Source organism: Rhipicephalus microplus, chromosome 10, assembly GCF_043290135.1.
Source record: "Rhipicephalus microplus isolate Deutch F79 chromosome 10, USDA_Rmic, whole genome shotgun sequence".
Taxonomy (NCBI): domain Eukaryota; kingdom Metazoa; phylum Arthropoda; class Arachnida; order Ixodida; family Ixodidae; genus Rhipicephalus; species Rhipicephalus microplus.
In genome coordinates, this window is record NC_134709.1 from 30026715 (window position 1) to 30040826 (window position 14112).

General features: G+C 43.3%; 1 protein-coding gene across 2 annotated transcripts in view; it reads left to right on the plus strand.

Moving 5' to 3' along the window:
- Lar (tyrosine-protein phosphatase Lar) overlaps positions 1 to 14112 on the plus strand; it is a 326150-nt gene that overhangs the window by 286331 nt on the left and 25707 nt on the right. For both annotated transcript variants that reach the window (XM_075875343.1, XM_037432230.2), the window contains 5 exons: positions 7168 to 7292; positions 7845 to 8031; positions 9024 to 9221; positions 9401 to 9493; positions 10953 to 11142. In XM_075875343.1, coding sequence (XP_075731458.1) covers positions 7168 to 7292; positions 7845 to 8031; positions 9024 to 9221; positions 9401 to 9493; positions 10953 to 11142 — 793 coding nt within the window. The remainder of the gene's footprint in view (positions 1 to 7167; positions 7293 to 7844; positions 8032 to 9023; positions 9222 to 9400; positions 9494 to 10952; positions 11143 to 14112) is intronic.

Genomic DNA, 14112 nt, shown 5'->3' on the forward strand with positions numbered 1-14112 from the left:
CTTCGTTTTCCTTTTGCATTCATTAATTCACCTTTTTATCCACTTTTCCTTCTAACTGAAAATATTTCAATCGTCATTCTTCTTTTTTTTTTTTTAACGAATTGAAACAGCCTTTTTTTCTGGCCATGTTTTTCTGAAGCTCATTCTGCTGTCCTTTAGTTTTTACTTTCCTTGTTCGGTATATGCAGTGGTGAGCTTTGTGTGAAATCGGAGACCCTCGCCTCTCAAATCACCTTGAACCTGTGTGCCGCAGGTGGGAACGGGAGCTGACTTGGCAGAAGCGATTCTTGCCCTGGAGAGTTATCAAAAGTTATCAAGTGACCCCAACTGCAATTCTGTAGAGCTTAACCTTGCTGAGACTTTTTTTTTCTTCTTCTTCACTTTTGAAATCTTCAACTGAGCCTTGAAGTAACAATTCAGGGCCTTAGTTGTTAAATGTTAATGTTTTTTTTTTTGAACGCTTGTATTTGTATGGGCATTTCTTATTGGGTCTTTGTTTATAGGCTATTATGCTTATGTGTCTATTAACAATAGACCACCAAGCCAAAGCTAGCATCTGTGATCACTTGAAATTCTTTAAGACGTCGATGACGCTGTATAGATATCATAGGAATGTAACTCACTTTTAGTCTTATTGTCTGGTGTAAATGAATGCCAGTGATCGACGTCAAGTCATTTGGTTGCCAAACCTACAATTATTGATTTTCAAAGGTAACCTTAATTGCCTTGATCAGTACAAATGACTTAGCATTATGACACTATGTGGGTCAAATATCAATCGTTCTCATGAACAGCCTGATTTGTAGCAAGGAAAGCATGTTGCAGGTACTGTCGCAGCAGAACTTTGCTTTTTCAACAGATCTTCTGTTACAATGTATTATTTGTAGTATTGGTTCAGCATAAAGAAAGGGTGTTTGAGCAGCCCCTTTCAAAATGTGTCAGTTGTAAGTAAGCAGACTGTATAAACATAGGAATCAAATCCCAATGACCCAGAAGGCTAGAAATTTATTTCATATACGTTTGAGGCTGTGCTCCACCGATTTCGCACGGGGTTGCGCCACTATGCATTCGATGATCTTTCCTTCCTTCCTTTCTTGCACCTGTCTTTGGCTAAATCTTGTCTTGTCTCTTGCAACGATATACCTTGGTCAAAGCGTATCGCGCAGGTGCAGAACAAATGTAATTGTCGACTTGACTGCATATGGCATGAAAGTATGATGCAGTAGACTTATAACTCGTGACATATTCTGCCAGGAGAGATTGTCTAATAAGTATATACAGTTTTGGGAACCACGATACTTGAGCTTGTCACTAGCTGTCTGTGGCATGTCTAAATGTGCCCAATGCCTAGTGAGACAAGGGAATCTTCTTGCATTGCTCGTGCTCCATTTGCTGCAGTGGTGATACTCAGTCGTATCTCCATTTCGGCAAGTAAAAGAGAGTTTGCTCTTTAAGTTCTACTCTGAGCGAGTTCTACACCATGCGCGAAACCCTTTGGCTCGCTTGCTAGCTGTGTTCCCCTCCTTCCTTTGCATCGCTGCACGCCTTTGTCGTCTGCACCGCAGTCGCACGTCAACGTTGACTGTCCTCCTTCTCTCGAAGCATGCCCACAATCTTCCGGTAGCCGTAGTGCCGGTGGTCACCGCCCTCTCACACCACTCACACCATGCACAGCTAGCAAAACACACCAGAAACCACCCATCCTTTTTTCTTTTTCCTCCTTTTTCACCAACCCACTCCTTCTCCCAAAGAAGGGGCTCACGGCGACGACACGGCCACATTTTTTTGGCCAAGCCATCATCCTCTTCTTCTTCCTCACCGACAGCTTCTCTTCTTCTTCAACTACAGCGATTCTTCAACTGACACGCTTCTTTTGTCAGAAACTTTTCTTTTTTTCCTACGATCTCTTGAAGCCTGTCTCACGTGTGCCACGGGTCTTGGGCATAGCGGGTGTTTTGAAGCAGACGCACCACAGACATTACTGCCACATCACTTGCAAGCCTTTTTTTTCCTTTTTGTCTTTGACTTCTACTTCTTGGCTCTGTCTGTGGCTTTGTGTACTGTGCCTAACTCTCTTGCCATTTTCTTTTCATTTTCGAGCAGCCTGTTCTTGCTTTTTGGTGCCTCTTGTACTTGCTGCTCCGGCTGCCTCATTGTGTGTGTGGGTCGCGAATGTCAAGAAACATTTTTGAACACGACAGTTGTTTGTCACCTAGGGTGAACAGCTGCAGTGTCTGCGCTCACCTCAACTTTTTTCCTCCCTTTTTTTTTTTTTTTTGTCTCGCCGTCTCTTCCGCTTTTAAACACATTCCATCCATGGCCAGGTATTCTCTCGATAACAGCAACAAGATTATCCAGCATTTTTACACTGTATGTTCTGTACTTTTCTTTCAATTTGCTTTCTGAAGAGAGAGTTTTTGCCTGAACATGTTCTTGTTTATAAGCATTGCTTGCATCTCACAAACTGCCTTATAGGCTTTCAGTGAAGTGGCCTTATCTAGTGTATACAGAATCTGCTGGCAGGATTCTTTGGCAAACTGATAAAGCAGCAAAAGTATGAAATGAGGACAAAGAATTCAAGCCTGTATTCAAGACTGAATTCAAGACTGATACGTCGCTCTCATCCAGGAGGCAGCTGCCTGCATTAGCATTAAAATGTCATGTTTCCAACTCAAGTTGTCTTTTCATCGTTATTTTCTGCTGGTTAATACCATTATTAATGGATTACAGTTGAATCCCTTTTTAAGAGGCATGCTCTGGGCAGCAATTCTTGTCTTTTATATGAGATATCTCCTAATAGCAGGGTACCTCGTATGCATTTTTGAATCAACCAGTATGTTACTGGGGGCACACGGGTATATCCGACACCCATTTGTCTCTTATATCGGTGTCTCTTATAAAGGGGTTCGAATAGATAGTTCACTGCACTGCTGGCTTGGGTTCAGTTTGTAGGGGTTAGATCATAATTATTTTTGTGCAGTTACGTGTCAAAGCAGCTTGGTGATGCTGAAGCTATGTAGAATCATGAAAGAAAGCTCCAGCAATGAAATGTTTCCTCTCACATGAAAGCAGCTTTATGATATAAATTAATCTCATGTGAGTTTTTTTGGCTTGTCATAAAGCTCTGATGCCATAAAAATATCCCCCCCCCCCCCCCCCGTATTTACTAGCTGTCTCATTGTTTTTTTGTGTGTGTGTTTTGTTTTATATTCTGTTGATACGTTCAGGCCAAAGCTCTCTCGTCTGTCGTTAATGTCTCAGTAAACATAAAAGGCAGAGAAAACTCACCATAAAGTCAACTTTGTAAAGAATTTTGGCTCTCTTTCTTATTTCTTGATTTCACCGGCCAATCCTACCGTCAGTCGTCTTTATGAAATGTCTACAATTAACTGCTGCAATGTTACTTGTTGCCGGGCAACATACATATACACGTTAGCCCCAAGTTCACACCTGACATACAAGAAAGTCTTCAAGCACTGCTTCTTGTCTGCCGACTTCTGTTTGGTGGATGTACTGTACATGGTCACTAGCGTGTCTTTGCTTCATTACAACTCTTCCGGCGTGTCGTGGCAGACCTTAATTAGAAACTGGATGTGACACTGTTTCCAGTTGCTGTAAAAAGTTGCAGCAATTGAGTTTCAGTGCGGGTGTATGTTGTCCGTGGCCAATTCAGGGTGAAGTGTCCGATCAGAAATGGAGTACTCTCATAATAGTAAGCAGGTTATTCATTATTCATTCATAATAATAAATAATTGCAGTAACTATCAGCAGTGGTAAGCCATAGCAGGGAGGGGAAGAACTGAATGTAACATCCGGTTACATTGTGCCTTAAGGTTGCTTCAATACACATCTCCAAAAGCGTGATTTCACATGTAACTTGATGCAGTGGCTCTTAAAGTACTCTTTAGCGAACAATGTCACTATCTCAAATTAGACTCTGTTAGCACTGCTGAATAATTTTGCATAATCTCAAGGGAAGTTGCTTCCAAACAGAGCAAACGTGTTTTCAGACTTGTTGGGAGGTTCACAGTAATTTAAAACTTGTAGAAATGCTTAACACTAGAGTGACGAGGGATATGTCTCACAGAAGTCAGCTCTTTAAAGCTCGTTTTTGTCAGAGGTTGTCGTAGTTTGACTTGTCTTCGTCAGGGCAACAACTGTGCCAGTACAGTTGTAAGCAGAAATGTCATAATTAAAAGGAGTCCACCTGTAGGGCTTCAGTCAGAGGCTTTCCTTGCCGGGATGTCCGTAGTAACAAAGGGGTTATGGTGCTTCGTTCCTGTCCCAAAATGCGTTGGTTCAATCCGAGTCGCAACTCAATGGGCACTAAATGCCAGATGCCCATGTGCTGTGCGATGTCAGTGCATGTTATAAAACCCCAGGTGGTCTGGCTTACCGGGAGCCTTTCACTATGGTGGCTGTCCTAGTCGGAGTCACTGCAGTACGTTAGACCCATTAAATCAATCGCCCAACTTTTCCCTGCTAATCTAATGTCGATTGCAGGTGGTGCGTTCTGCTTTCACAACTATTACTAGTGCAGCTGTAGTAATCACTTACATTTACTGTTAATGCCATGGGGAACCAAATTTTGCAAATTCCTTTTAAATCCAACACTGACCTTCACAGCGATTGACATGCTGTATTTTTCAGCATCAGACTGGTACGCTAGGTTTGCCACGTCACACTCGGGCAGAGTACGTGCACGTCCACTCTTCAGAAAATGGTCTTTCTTTTCTCTCTCTCTTTCTATGCCTTACCGTTCTTTTTCATCGTTCTTTGTCTCTCATGTGTATATTGTACTCGGCAGGCATGTGATAACAGCTGTTTTTGTACATAGCCTCTAAGTGCTCTTCGTTGTCTGCTGTGCAGCTGACCTTTTTTCTTTTGTGGTTGCATTGGTGAGGTGATGTGCTCTTGTATTTTCTGGCCACTGACTGTACACTGAGCTTTACATATTATCTACTTTCCTTCAGTGAAACACATCCTGTGTTGCATTCGTTTCTCCTCTGTCTTGTTGCTCTGTACTCTTACCTGCATTTTCATAGTGCCGTCTTTCTTGCCAACGTCATTCCTTTGCAGATTCCGACCTCTGAATTTCTCTCCTACTCCCATTTCATTTATGACAACAAAAAAGAAACGCTTGTTCTTTTTTTATGTACTTCATCTCACATTTTTCTAACCTCTTTGTGCAGGGATCATCAGTGTGCTTGTTCAATCATCACTTATCCCAGTGAACATTTCATGTCTTTCTCAGAACGTTACAGTTCGTCTTATTGTTAACGTCATTGTTGGCATAGTGTGCTTGCAGACCTGTGTAGTTTGGGTGGGATAATTTTTGAACAGTAAGCTTTCTTACACAAATCACAAGTTGGTATATTTAAATTTAACCTAATTAGAAGTTAGTGCATTGCCACTTGCACATAATTAGCGTAATAACATCAAGGAGTTCTTCCACATGCATGCATGCACATCAGTGTGTGCATCTGGAAACATTACAGTGAAATCTTTCAAATAACAAGTGATGTGATACTTATGGTAAGCCTTTTTCTTTTTAATTTGTCAAACGCGAGTTGATGTTGGACAGAAGCAGTCTTTGGTATGCTTTCATGTTTACCAGGAGGCTTTGTTTTATAACATCTGTACCAAACAATCTTTGTCTTTTGTGGAAATTCATGAAGCTGTGACTTACAAACTTGAGCATTATGTTATCTGATTCTTTAAACCCTGCTCAAGACAACAAAGTGCTGTTAAACCTAGATGTAACAAAGTTAAATATAAAGCCACTTTTATAAGGTTGTGTCTAATAAACAAAATGAGCCCTTAAACTACTCCTTTTCCTTCATTCATTAAAAGACAGTATTTCAGTTTGGGTAACTTTATGTTTATAGAGCACTGCATATCTTTAAGCTCAGTATAACAAATTGTGTTTATCCACAATTTTAATGTAGGGAAATTTCACTGCAGTCACAGAGAAATACCTAGGCAATAAGTTGCAGCTTCTGCTGGTGCCAGTGGTGGTATGATTAACTTGCACGTCGTTTTTGCAAGCACATTTTTCAAATCATGGACTACGCAGCAGAGAGCAACAACTGCCATAACTCAGCGTTGATGCCAGCTATGATAGATAATGTTGACCATTTGTAATAACCTTAAGTGAACCATAGTTGCAGCCCGACTGTTGCTCCTTCTTCGTGTACTACTTGTGTTCTAGTTATTGCAAACCAAACTTAATTTCCAAAAGCCTCCTAATTTATTTTTGCTATCATTCGTAAAGTGAATCACCATGGCTGTGAGTATTCATCTTTTACTGCAGAAATGGCTTTTCATTTTTGTGAGTTAATATAGGTTGCCTTCTTCTTGGTGTATTTTAAGGCTCAACCTTTACAAGGCAGAATGTCTGCTAGGCAACTCGCTGTCTTTCTGTGCTGTATGATCGAGTCATAATCTCTTCGGCGATGCCGAATTCTAACCCCTCATGTGCGCCCCTGCTAGTCACATATGAGGGTACAGAGTCTGCCCCATACATTGACTTAATAAAGGGGGTGGGGGCACTGCAATGAACCATCTCTCTCCCTAACCCAAAGGGGAATCCTGCACATGCCTGGGCATATATATAAACGATTAACAACATAAATAGATAGTACTTGGTGCATGCCACAGAGTATCTGGAAGGGTGAAACTTTCGTCATTTCAACAGGTCATAGCGGGTTCTGTTGCATTCAAGTCACAAGGACACAGTGACAGGATGTGTCGTATGTTTACAAAACTGAAAGCCCAGGCGAACATACAGGATCGTTCAGACAGAAGCATTGAGCATGTTGTAATGAGCCACTTAGCTGTACTACAGGAACCAAACGCATCACGTTAGTTGCTTTCAGGAAGGTTAACTTTTGCAAATAATATGAGTAAAAAAAGGCAAGGTGTGGACACACCGGTCTTCCCGTTTTTTTGAGTTTCACGTAATTTGCACTGCAATACATAACGCACCCAAATTGTTGTTCTGATAGGCTTTAGGAATTAAGGGCAGGGTGCTGATAACATGTCACTCAAGACATGCAGCTGACAATGCATTCTACGCCACTCCAAAAAGAAAAAAGCTTTCGTCTACAAGTAAGGACTTATTTGATAGCTTTGCTTTGCCGTCCTGCGCCCTGGATGCCTATGCAGTTCCAGGAGAGCCGCGGACGGTCAAAGTGACGGCGCTGAACAGCACGGCACTGGCCGTCTCATGGAAGCCACCGTCCAACCGGGACCGAAACGGGCTTATCCGCGGCTACCAGATTCATGTGCAGGTAGGTAGTCACAGCCGCAATTTGTTTTTGAAAATCTCTGACACCAGCTTTGCCACAATATTTGATAATCAAAGCAGGCGTGGTATTGCCATGTGTGCCCTTATTTCTTTGTTTTAATGTGATCGGCTTTCACTCACAAATACTGTTAGCGTCCCTCAGTATGGGCCATTCTGCAATATTTGGGAAGCTTCACGATTGTTTCAGATCATTCTGATAAGATTATGGATGTTAATAGTCAGGTTTATTCGGGAGCTTACACAAGCACCAATGATAACACTGGACAGTTCAATCAGTGATGTATGAAAGACTTATACGTTCAGCCAACGGTCAGATCACTCAACAGTTGTTGAACGCTTTCACCTTTATCAGGGTGCAGCTTATGTTGCTTGTACTTTGAATTGCAATTTTTCGGGCATAAGCTTACCCAACAAAGAGTTTTCATCTGTACCAGTCTGTGTTCTAAGTACTTCTCCATCACAACCACATGCCAATATGCTGACCAGGGCTCAAAATTTTTCTTTGACCATGCAAAAAACTGCCATATGCGCGCAGGAGATGAACCGTCACGGGGACCTCATCAACGAGCCTCTGCGATACGACGTTGCCGACGAGACTGCCGAAGAGTACAACGTGACGGGGCTACAGCCAGACACAGAGTACTCCGTCCAAGTGGCTGCCGTGACTCGCAAGGGCGACGGTTCGCGCAGCCGTCCCAAAATGGCCCGAACTCACGGTGGAGGTGAGAGGGAGCTGGTGCTACAATTCCGTGCAGCAACAATTTCGAAAATGCGAATTGACCTTAAAGGTGGAGCTCATGTTGCTACAGTAAAGGCCTATTAATTCAAAATCGTGGTTAATTCAAACTGACGCTCTTGTTCTGGCACAGCCCTGTGTGTTACAGACTGGGAGAACTCTCGATATTGCGACTGTGTTCATATCCGCAACGGTTAATTGAAACAGGAAGTCCCTAACAAGTCGACTCGGAGTGGTTAAAATACATAGTTAAACCAAACCAAATTGAGCAGAGATGCGAAATAGCAAAACGGAAAAGAAGGCAACATGCACTAGGCGGAGCTGGTGTGCTCCCACATTCCAGCTGTTTTCATGATGCATGCCTGCTCTCTCTTGCATGTGTCCAAAATAGCTGCATTGTGGTGCGATATCTGTTCATTCTAGCACCCGCCTGCTCATTGAAACTCTGCTTAATTCAAACAATTTTATGGTGCTCTTCAAGTTCAAACTAATGAGCTTTTCCTGTATCAGAGCCTATCTAAGCATGGCCGGTGTTCCAAGCGAAGATGGTGGCCTGAAGTGCTGAGAAATCTGTCCCTGGAGTCAAAGCTTTGACAGAAGAACTCCCCTTGCTAAGGTTTCGAAAAAGTCTTTTGAAATTTGGTGTCTGCAGCATAATTTTTTCAATGATGTCTCATCTGCTAGGTGTTACGTGACAGCCATTGGGGTAGTCCACCTTCTTCCATTTGCCTCAGAGACTTGCAGTTTGTCTTTCTTTAAACAAGATTGTTTATTATAGAGTACCTATAAGTTACGTCAGCTAGACCACTAACATACTGGGCTAACACTTTGAGTAATTGTCTTAAAGAGTCTCGAACATAATGAATTAGGACAATGTTCTCCTATTGACTCTCTGCATAACAAAATGGAACAGCATTTCTGGAAATGGAACAGTAATCATGTGTTTTAGCATGCGTCAATCTACAATCCTCGCTGCAGTGCCCACTCGCCCAGAGCTAACAGCCCGAATCCACACTGAGGACCAGCCCCTTCGTGTGGAGCTCCACTGGTCTCGGCCAAACCACACCTACGGGGAACTGCTCCAGTACAGGCTGCGCTACGGTCGCATGGATGGTGGCGCTCTGGAAGAACGCGAGATTGAGCCCATGGACCAGCACATCACCGTGGATAACCTCGGTACGAGACACTTGTCAAAGAATATTTGGTGCTAGCAACGTAAGCAACATTGCTGTTAAGTGCAGCCAGAAAAAAAATGCTCTGCGCACTTGTTAACTTTTTTTTTTAATTTGAGACATTGTCGCACGACACTTTGTGACTGTACAGCATCTGAAACACAGATCTCTTCATCATTCCAGCACGAGGGGCGAGGTACGAGTTTCGCCTTTCTGGCAGGAACTTGCTTGGATGGGGTCAAGAAGCCATCACGTTTGTCAGCACACCAGAAGGAGGTACGGAGGTTCCTGCACCAATTCACGTCGTACTGTGTTTTTAATATTTCTCTTTGGCGGTCTTAGAGAATGAAACCTGACTTACACGTTGTCAGTAACATAAGCAAGTAGACAGAGGAACGGCCGCCGCTGTTGTATCTCAACTGACAGAACATCGGATGCACAATTTGAAGGTTGTGAGTTTGGTCCACATCAGCCGAAAGTTGCTTTAATGCTACACCATTAGAGCTCGTTTCGCAAGAATCTTAGCGTCAGCATCGCTCGTTGCAAGCAAAAAATCAGTGTTGTGCATGAGGGAAAATTCGCAAATAAATAAATCATAAAAATCTTCGCTTCAAGTGAGGATCCAACCCAGGCCTTTTGCTTGACAAGCAGCTATTCTACCACAGAGCCATGTCGTTGCTTGAAACTTCTTTGGACAAAACACTATGTAAATGTCACGTAGAAAGAGGAGTCTCTGCAGAAGCCTAAAGTCGAGCGAGATGTCAAAGCACTCAGACATATTTAATTATCAGCAGCAGCAGCAGCAATAAAGAGCATCAACAAAGTGAGCAGCTGTGTAGGTTTGCGTGGACCCTTCGCCGATTCCCAGAAGGATGAATTATGGCATGTTGGTTACTTCACAAGTGTACTTCGGGCATGCATTCCAGGATAGTTGGAGATGGCCAGTATTATGCGCCCAGACGTTTCTTTTTTTGCGAAGTCAGGCTAGCGATGGAGAAGGCGATGCACGCCGGGCCCGATTACTCTATCGCATTCTACTCTTCAATGCTAAGGTCAAGCGTTCTCCAAGTTTCTTTCTTCCACTTTAATTGATTTCTTGCTTATATATAACTACCACACTTCAATTAAAAAAACTACAGACAATGCCCCCTAAGCTTTGCCTGTTTCATCAAGCCGTGTCTAGCAATAAAGAAACAGGCACTTGAATCAGTTCTCCATATTGCATTTTTCAAGTGGATGTATGAGCTTTCAGGTGAAGCTAAACAAAACATGGTGCTGAAAATTAATCAGGGACCTTTCACTAAAGTGCACATGCGCCTTAAAGCATAGTGCATTTGTTCCTTCGGCATTTGAAATCACTTTTCGGGTCACATGATCATAACAAACCTAGCGCAACAGTTGCAACATGCTGACTGCGTTACGACATTGTTAGTGTTGTCAATGAAGGCATGATGATAGCAGTACGCCAACGAGGACAATGGTTAGAGCAGTGGTTTCGTGAGTAAATGCTGTCACAAATGCTATCCTATAACGTACATTCTTAACATTTAAGATCAGTGGCATGTTGCTTTGTTTTTTCATCATTCGTCTTCTTGGGTCATAGCACCAGCACTTTTTGGTTTGGTGACCGCCACCCTTTCGCAAGCCACAGACACCTGGAAGTGGCTGTATTAGCGCATGGCACGGTGATGTAACTGCATAGCTTATGTGGGTGCACTGCCCACTTTTCTTACAGAGCCCACGTCGCCCCCGCAAAATGTGACCTTCCGACTGCAAAGCCCCACCACCGTGGTGTTCACCTGGGAGCCTCCCGTCCCCGTGCATCGCAATGGTCACATTACCCACTACAGCGTCCAGTTCCGGCGACGGTCGTCAGACTTCAGCGCCGACGACCGCAACACCTCCCACACTCGGGTTGTGTTCAGGTGAGGCCACAAGTTGCGAGTCATTTAATCTGGTAGCCCTAATTGCTTTCGTGACTTCAGTATTGCTGAATGTGCTAAAGGTGTGAAACGTGCACCATAAGCAGACAAAGTTACAAATACAGCGGCTTCCTACCCAATGAAATTTGTTGATCAGATAATATAAAAGGTTGATACAAATACCATCAGATTGACATTCTGTTTTAGACAGACGAAAATCTCTGGCATTCTGTATTAAATAGGTACAGTCGAAACCCGCAATAACTAAACCCCGCGAGTACGAAATCCCCGCGGCAACGAAATATTTCCGAATCCCCGGCGAACGTTCATAGGAGCCCATCTATTACGTATCTCGCGGCATCGAAATGTTCTTGGACAGCGATCCCGCATTAACGAATTTTCTACCCCAGTGCGGGCCTTATTTTACCCTCCCACCAAAGGTTAACTGTCGAAAATGTGGTCGTATGCGTGTTAAGCGCACTCAAAATTTGTAAACGTCTGCTTTTGCCGCGCTAGCGTGGGTACCGCCATTTTTGTTTACTTAAGGAGAGACGCGGCTTCGGGATCGCGAAAACCGCGCAGAAGTGCTTCGGAAAATTCATTTCACCCACCTAGGTAGCGAAACTTTTTCTGGAAATCGGGAGAAAACAGCGATTTTCAAACAAATTATGGCTTCGCGATGGCGGGGCCGGGAGCCGGCTTCTTGGGTTAATCGGAAAGAGCATTTCTCCGTCTTTAACTTTCCCGCCTTAGCCGGCTTCCCCCTTTAAAAACAAGCGCCCAAAAAGCAAATGTTTGAAGGCCGTTTCGAGGCCCTTGATTGGCTGTGGCCGCCATGTTGCGTCAGCTCGCCTCGCCCTTGGCCCGATGCTCGCTCCGGGAGGTCGTCGTCTGCTGCTTGTGCGTCGCGAGTACATGACTCTCGAAAATTGCTACTTCGTGACACGTTCATGGCTCGATGATCACTTAAGATATAATTACGCTTTAGTTAGGAGCAGTAGGCGGATGCGCAATCAGGTTACTACGAGCGTGTGCATCATCGGAGTCGTCTTTAGCTCTCGCTCCGCCGACAGCGAGACTGCGGGCAGGAACGACGCGCTAGCGCACTCGTGGCGACATGCTTCGTCGCAAGCAACGAAGCTGTAAGCGGCGGCATGGTCAGATTACTACGAGTGGCCGCACCGCATGCACGATCAGATTACTACGAGCGGGCGCGCGGTCTACGAGCGTGGCGCGTCATCGGAGTCAGCTTTAGCCCTAACTCCGCTGACAGCGAGACCGCGGGTAAGAACGATGCGCTAGCGCATCCAAAACAACCCTCGGGTTGTTTTGGATGCGCTGGACGCTTTTTGCTCTTTCTTCGGCGCACATGACGACGCCGAAGCAATAGATCACTTTTTCCAGTGCGAAGGGAGAGCTTTGAAGTTGTTGCATGGCAAGGGTCGGCAAAGTAAGTTAACTGACTTCTGGCAATAAATTTTTGTTTTGCTGGTATATCACTGTTTTTATGTCTCATACTCGCGGCAACGAAATTCTCGCGAAAACGAAATTTTTCTGTTTCCCCGGCGATTTTGTTATTGCGGGTTTCGACTGTGTAGTCATAGTAGGTGCATAAGTTCACTGTCAAATATTTAGGTCCTTTCGTGTCACGCTGTCGTCCCTAATTCTGACCTAAAATGCCAAAGCATTGTTGATTTTGAACCCTCTTACAAATATATTTTAAGAAAAGGTTCAAGTGAAAAAACACAAATTTTTTTTCCGAAATTATGTATTTTTCATTTTTATTGCTTTCGTGGGTTTAGTTTCTCTACTTTCACAACGAAAAAACTGAAGATTGTAATTAAACTCGAGTTAGGTTAAAATCGCTTTCAGGGGAACAAGTTGGCTACTAAAACCTGTAAAGACCTCATTGTCTAGAGTCCGCTGGAAATTGTCACCTGGCTGCTTGCCATTGCATTTCACATGAGGAGTTCACTAAGGCCGCATGCTCAAAAGAACAGTGATTGTCAAGCTCTCATGATGGGAGAATCATTTTAAAAAAACATATCCTTGCCACATAGACGAGCACTGACTTATACCTTGAAACTGCATTTTTCTCGAGATCCGTTTTTTCGAGCAACATCATGAGTTTAGACATCATGTTTTTTGGTACTTCTGATAGCGAGATCAGGATGAAATTTTGCCCACATATTGCTTAACGTGAGAAGGGTGCAAGTATATCCTTTAAAACTTGATACCACCTGTATAAGTATTACGAACCTAAGCAAGCAGTTAGAATAGGCTGGGGATTCTAAGAACTCTCACATTAAAATTTTTCTAGTCGATTAGAATGTCTTATACGCACTTTCTTGATAGTTATTTGCATTGTACAGTTGCTGTTTCACTAACGGCTCACAACCGTAAAAGTTTGGTTGCGTAAAAAGTATGTCCATAACGAACTATACTTTCACACATTGCAATGACACAAAACGAAAACTGTGCAACTTACTATAAAACTAAATACATATTTTGAAATCAGCCAAAAAAACATATTTACAGCAGAAGATTTCATTGCACAAAGCTGTAGATTAACACTTTTTTTTTTAATCATACCTCTCCTCAATTGCCACACACAAAGGGATCTCCCCCGTTTTCAAACACGGGAAGTTCAAACTGCAGGATCTTTTTAGTCAATTACAGCCTATGATTAAATACAAGCAATGCTCCCAGAACCGTGTTGTGCATGCCATTCATCTGTGCAAGACGTGCTTAGGTGGTTTGTGTTCCAACTATAAGTACTTTCTCGCTGCGAATGCAAGAATTGTGCATCCTAAGTAAAATACATTGTCTTCACTTAAAATATTATGTTTGGCTGAGCAGTGATATCAGAATGTTTGCTGAAATCAGCCAGGAAGTTTACGTTTTTCACCCAAAGCCAGCGACACTGCGTGTTTCTGTATGGGAAAGTTCACCTACGTACTGCTACGATGCTTC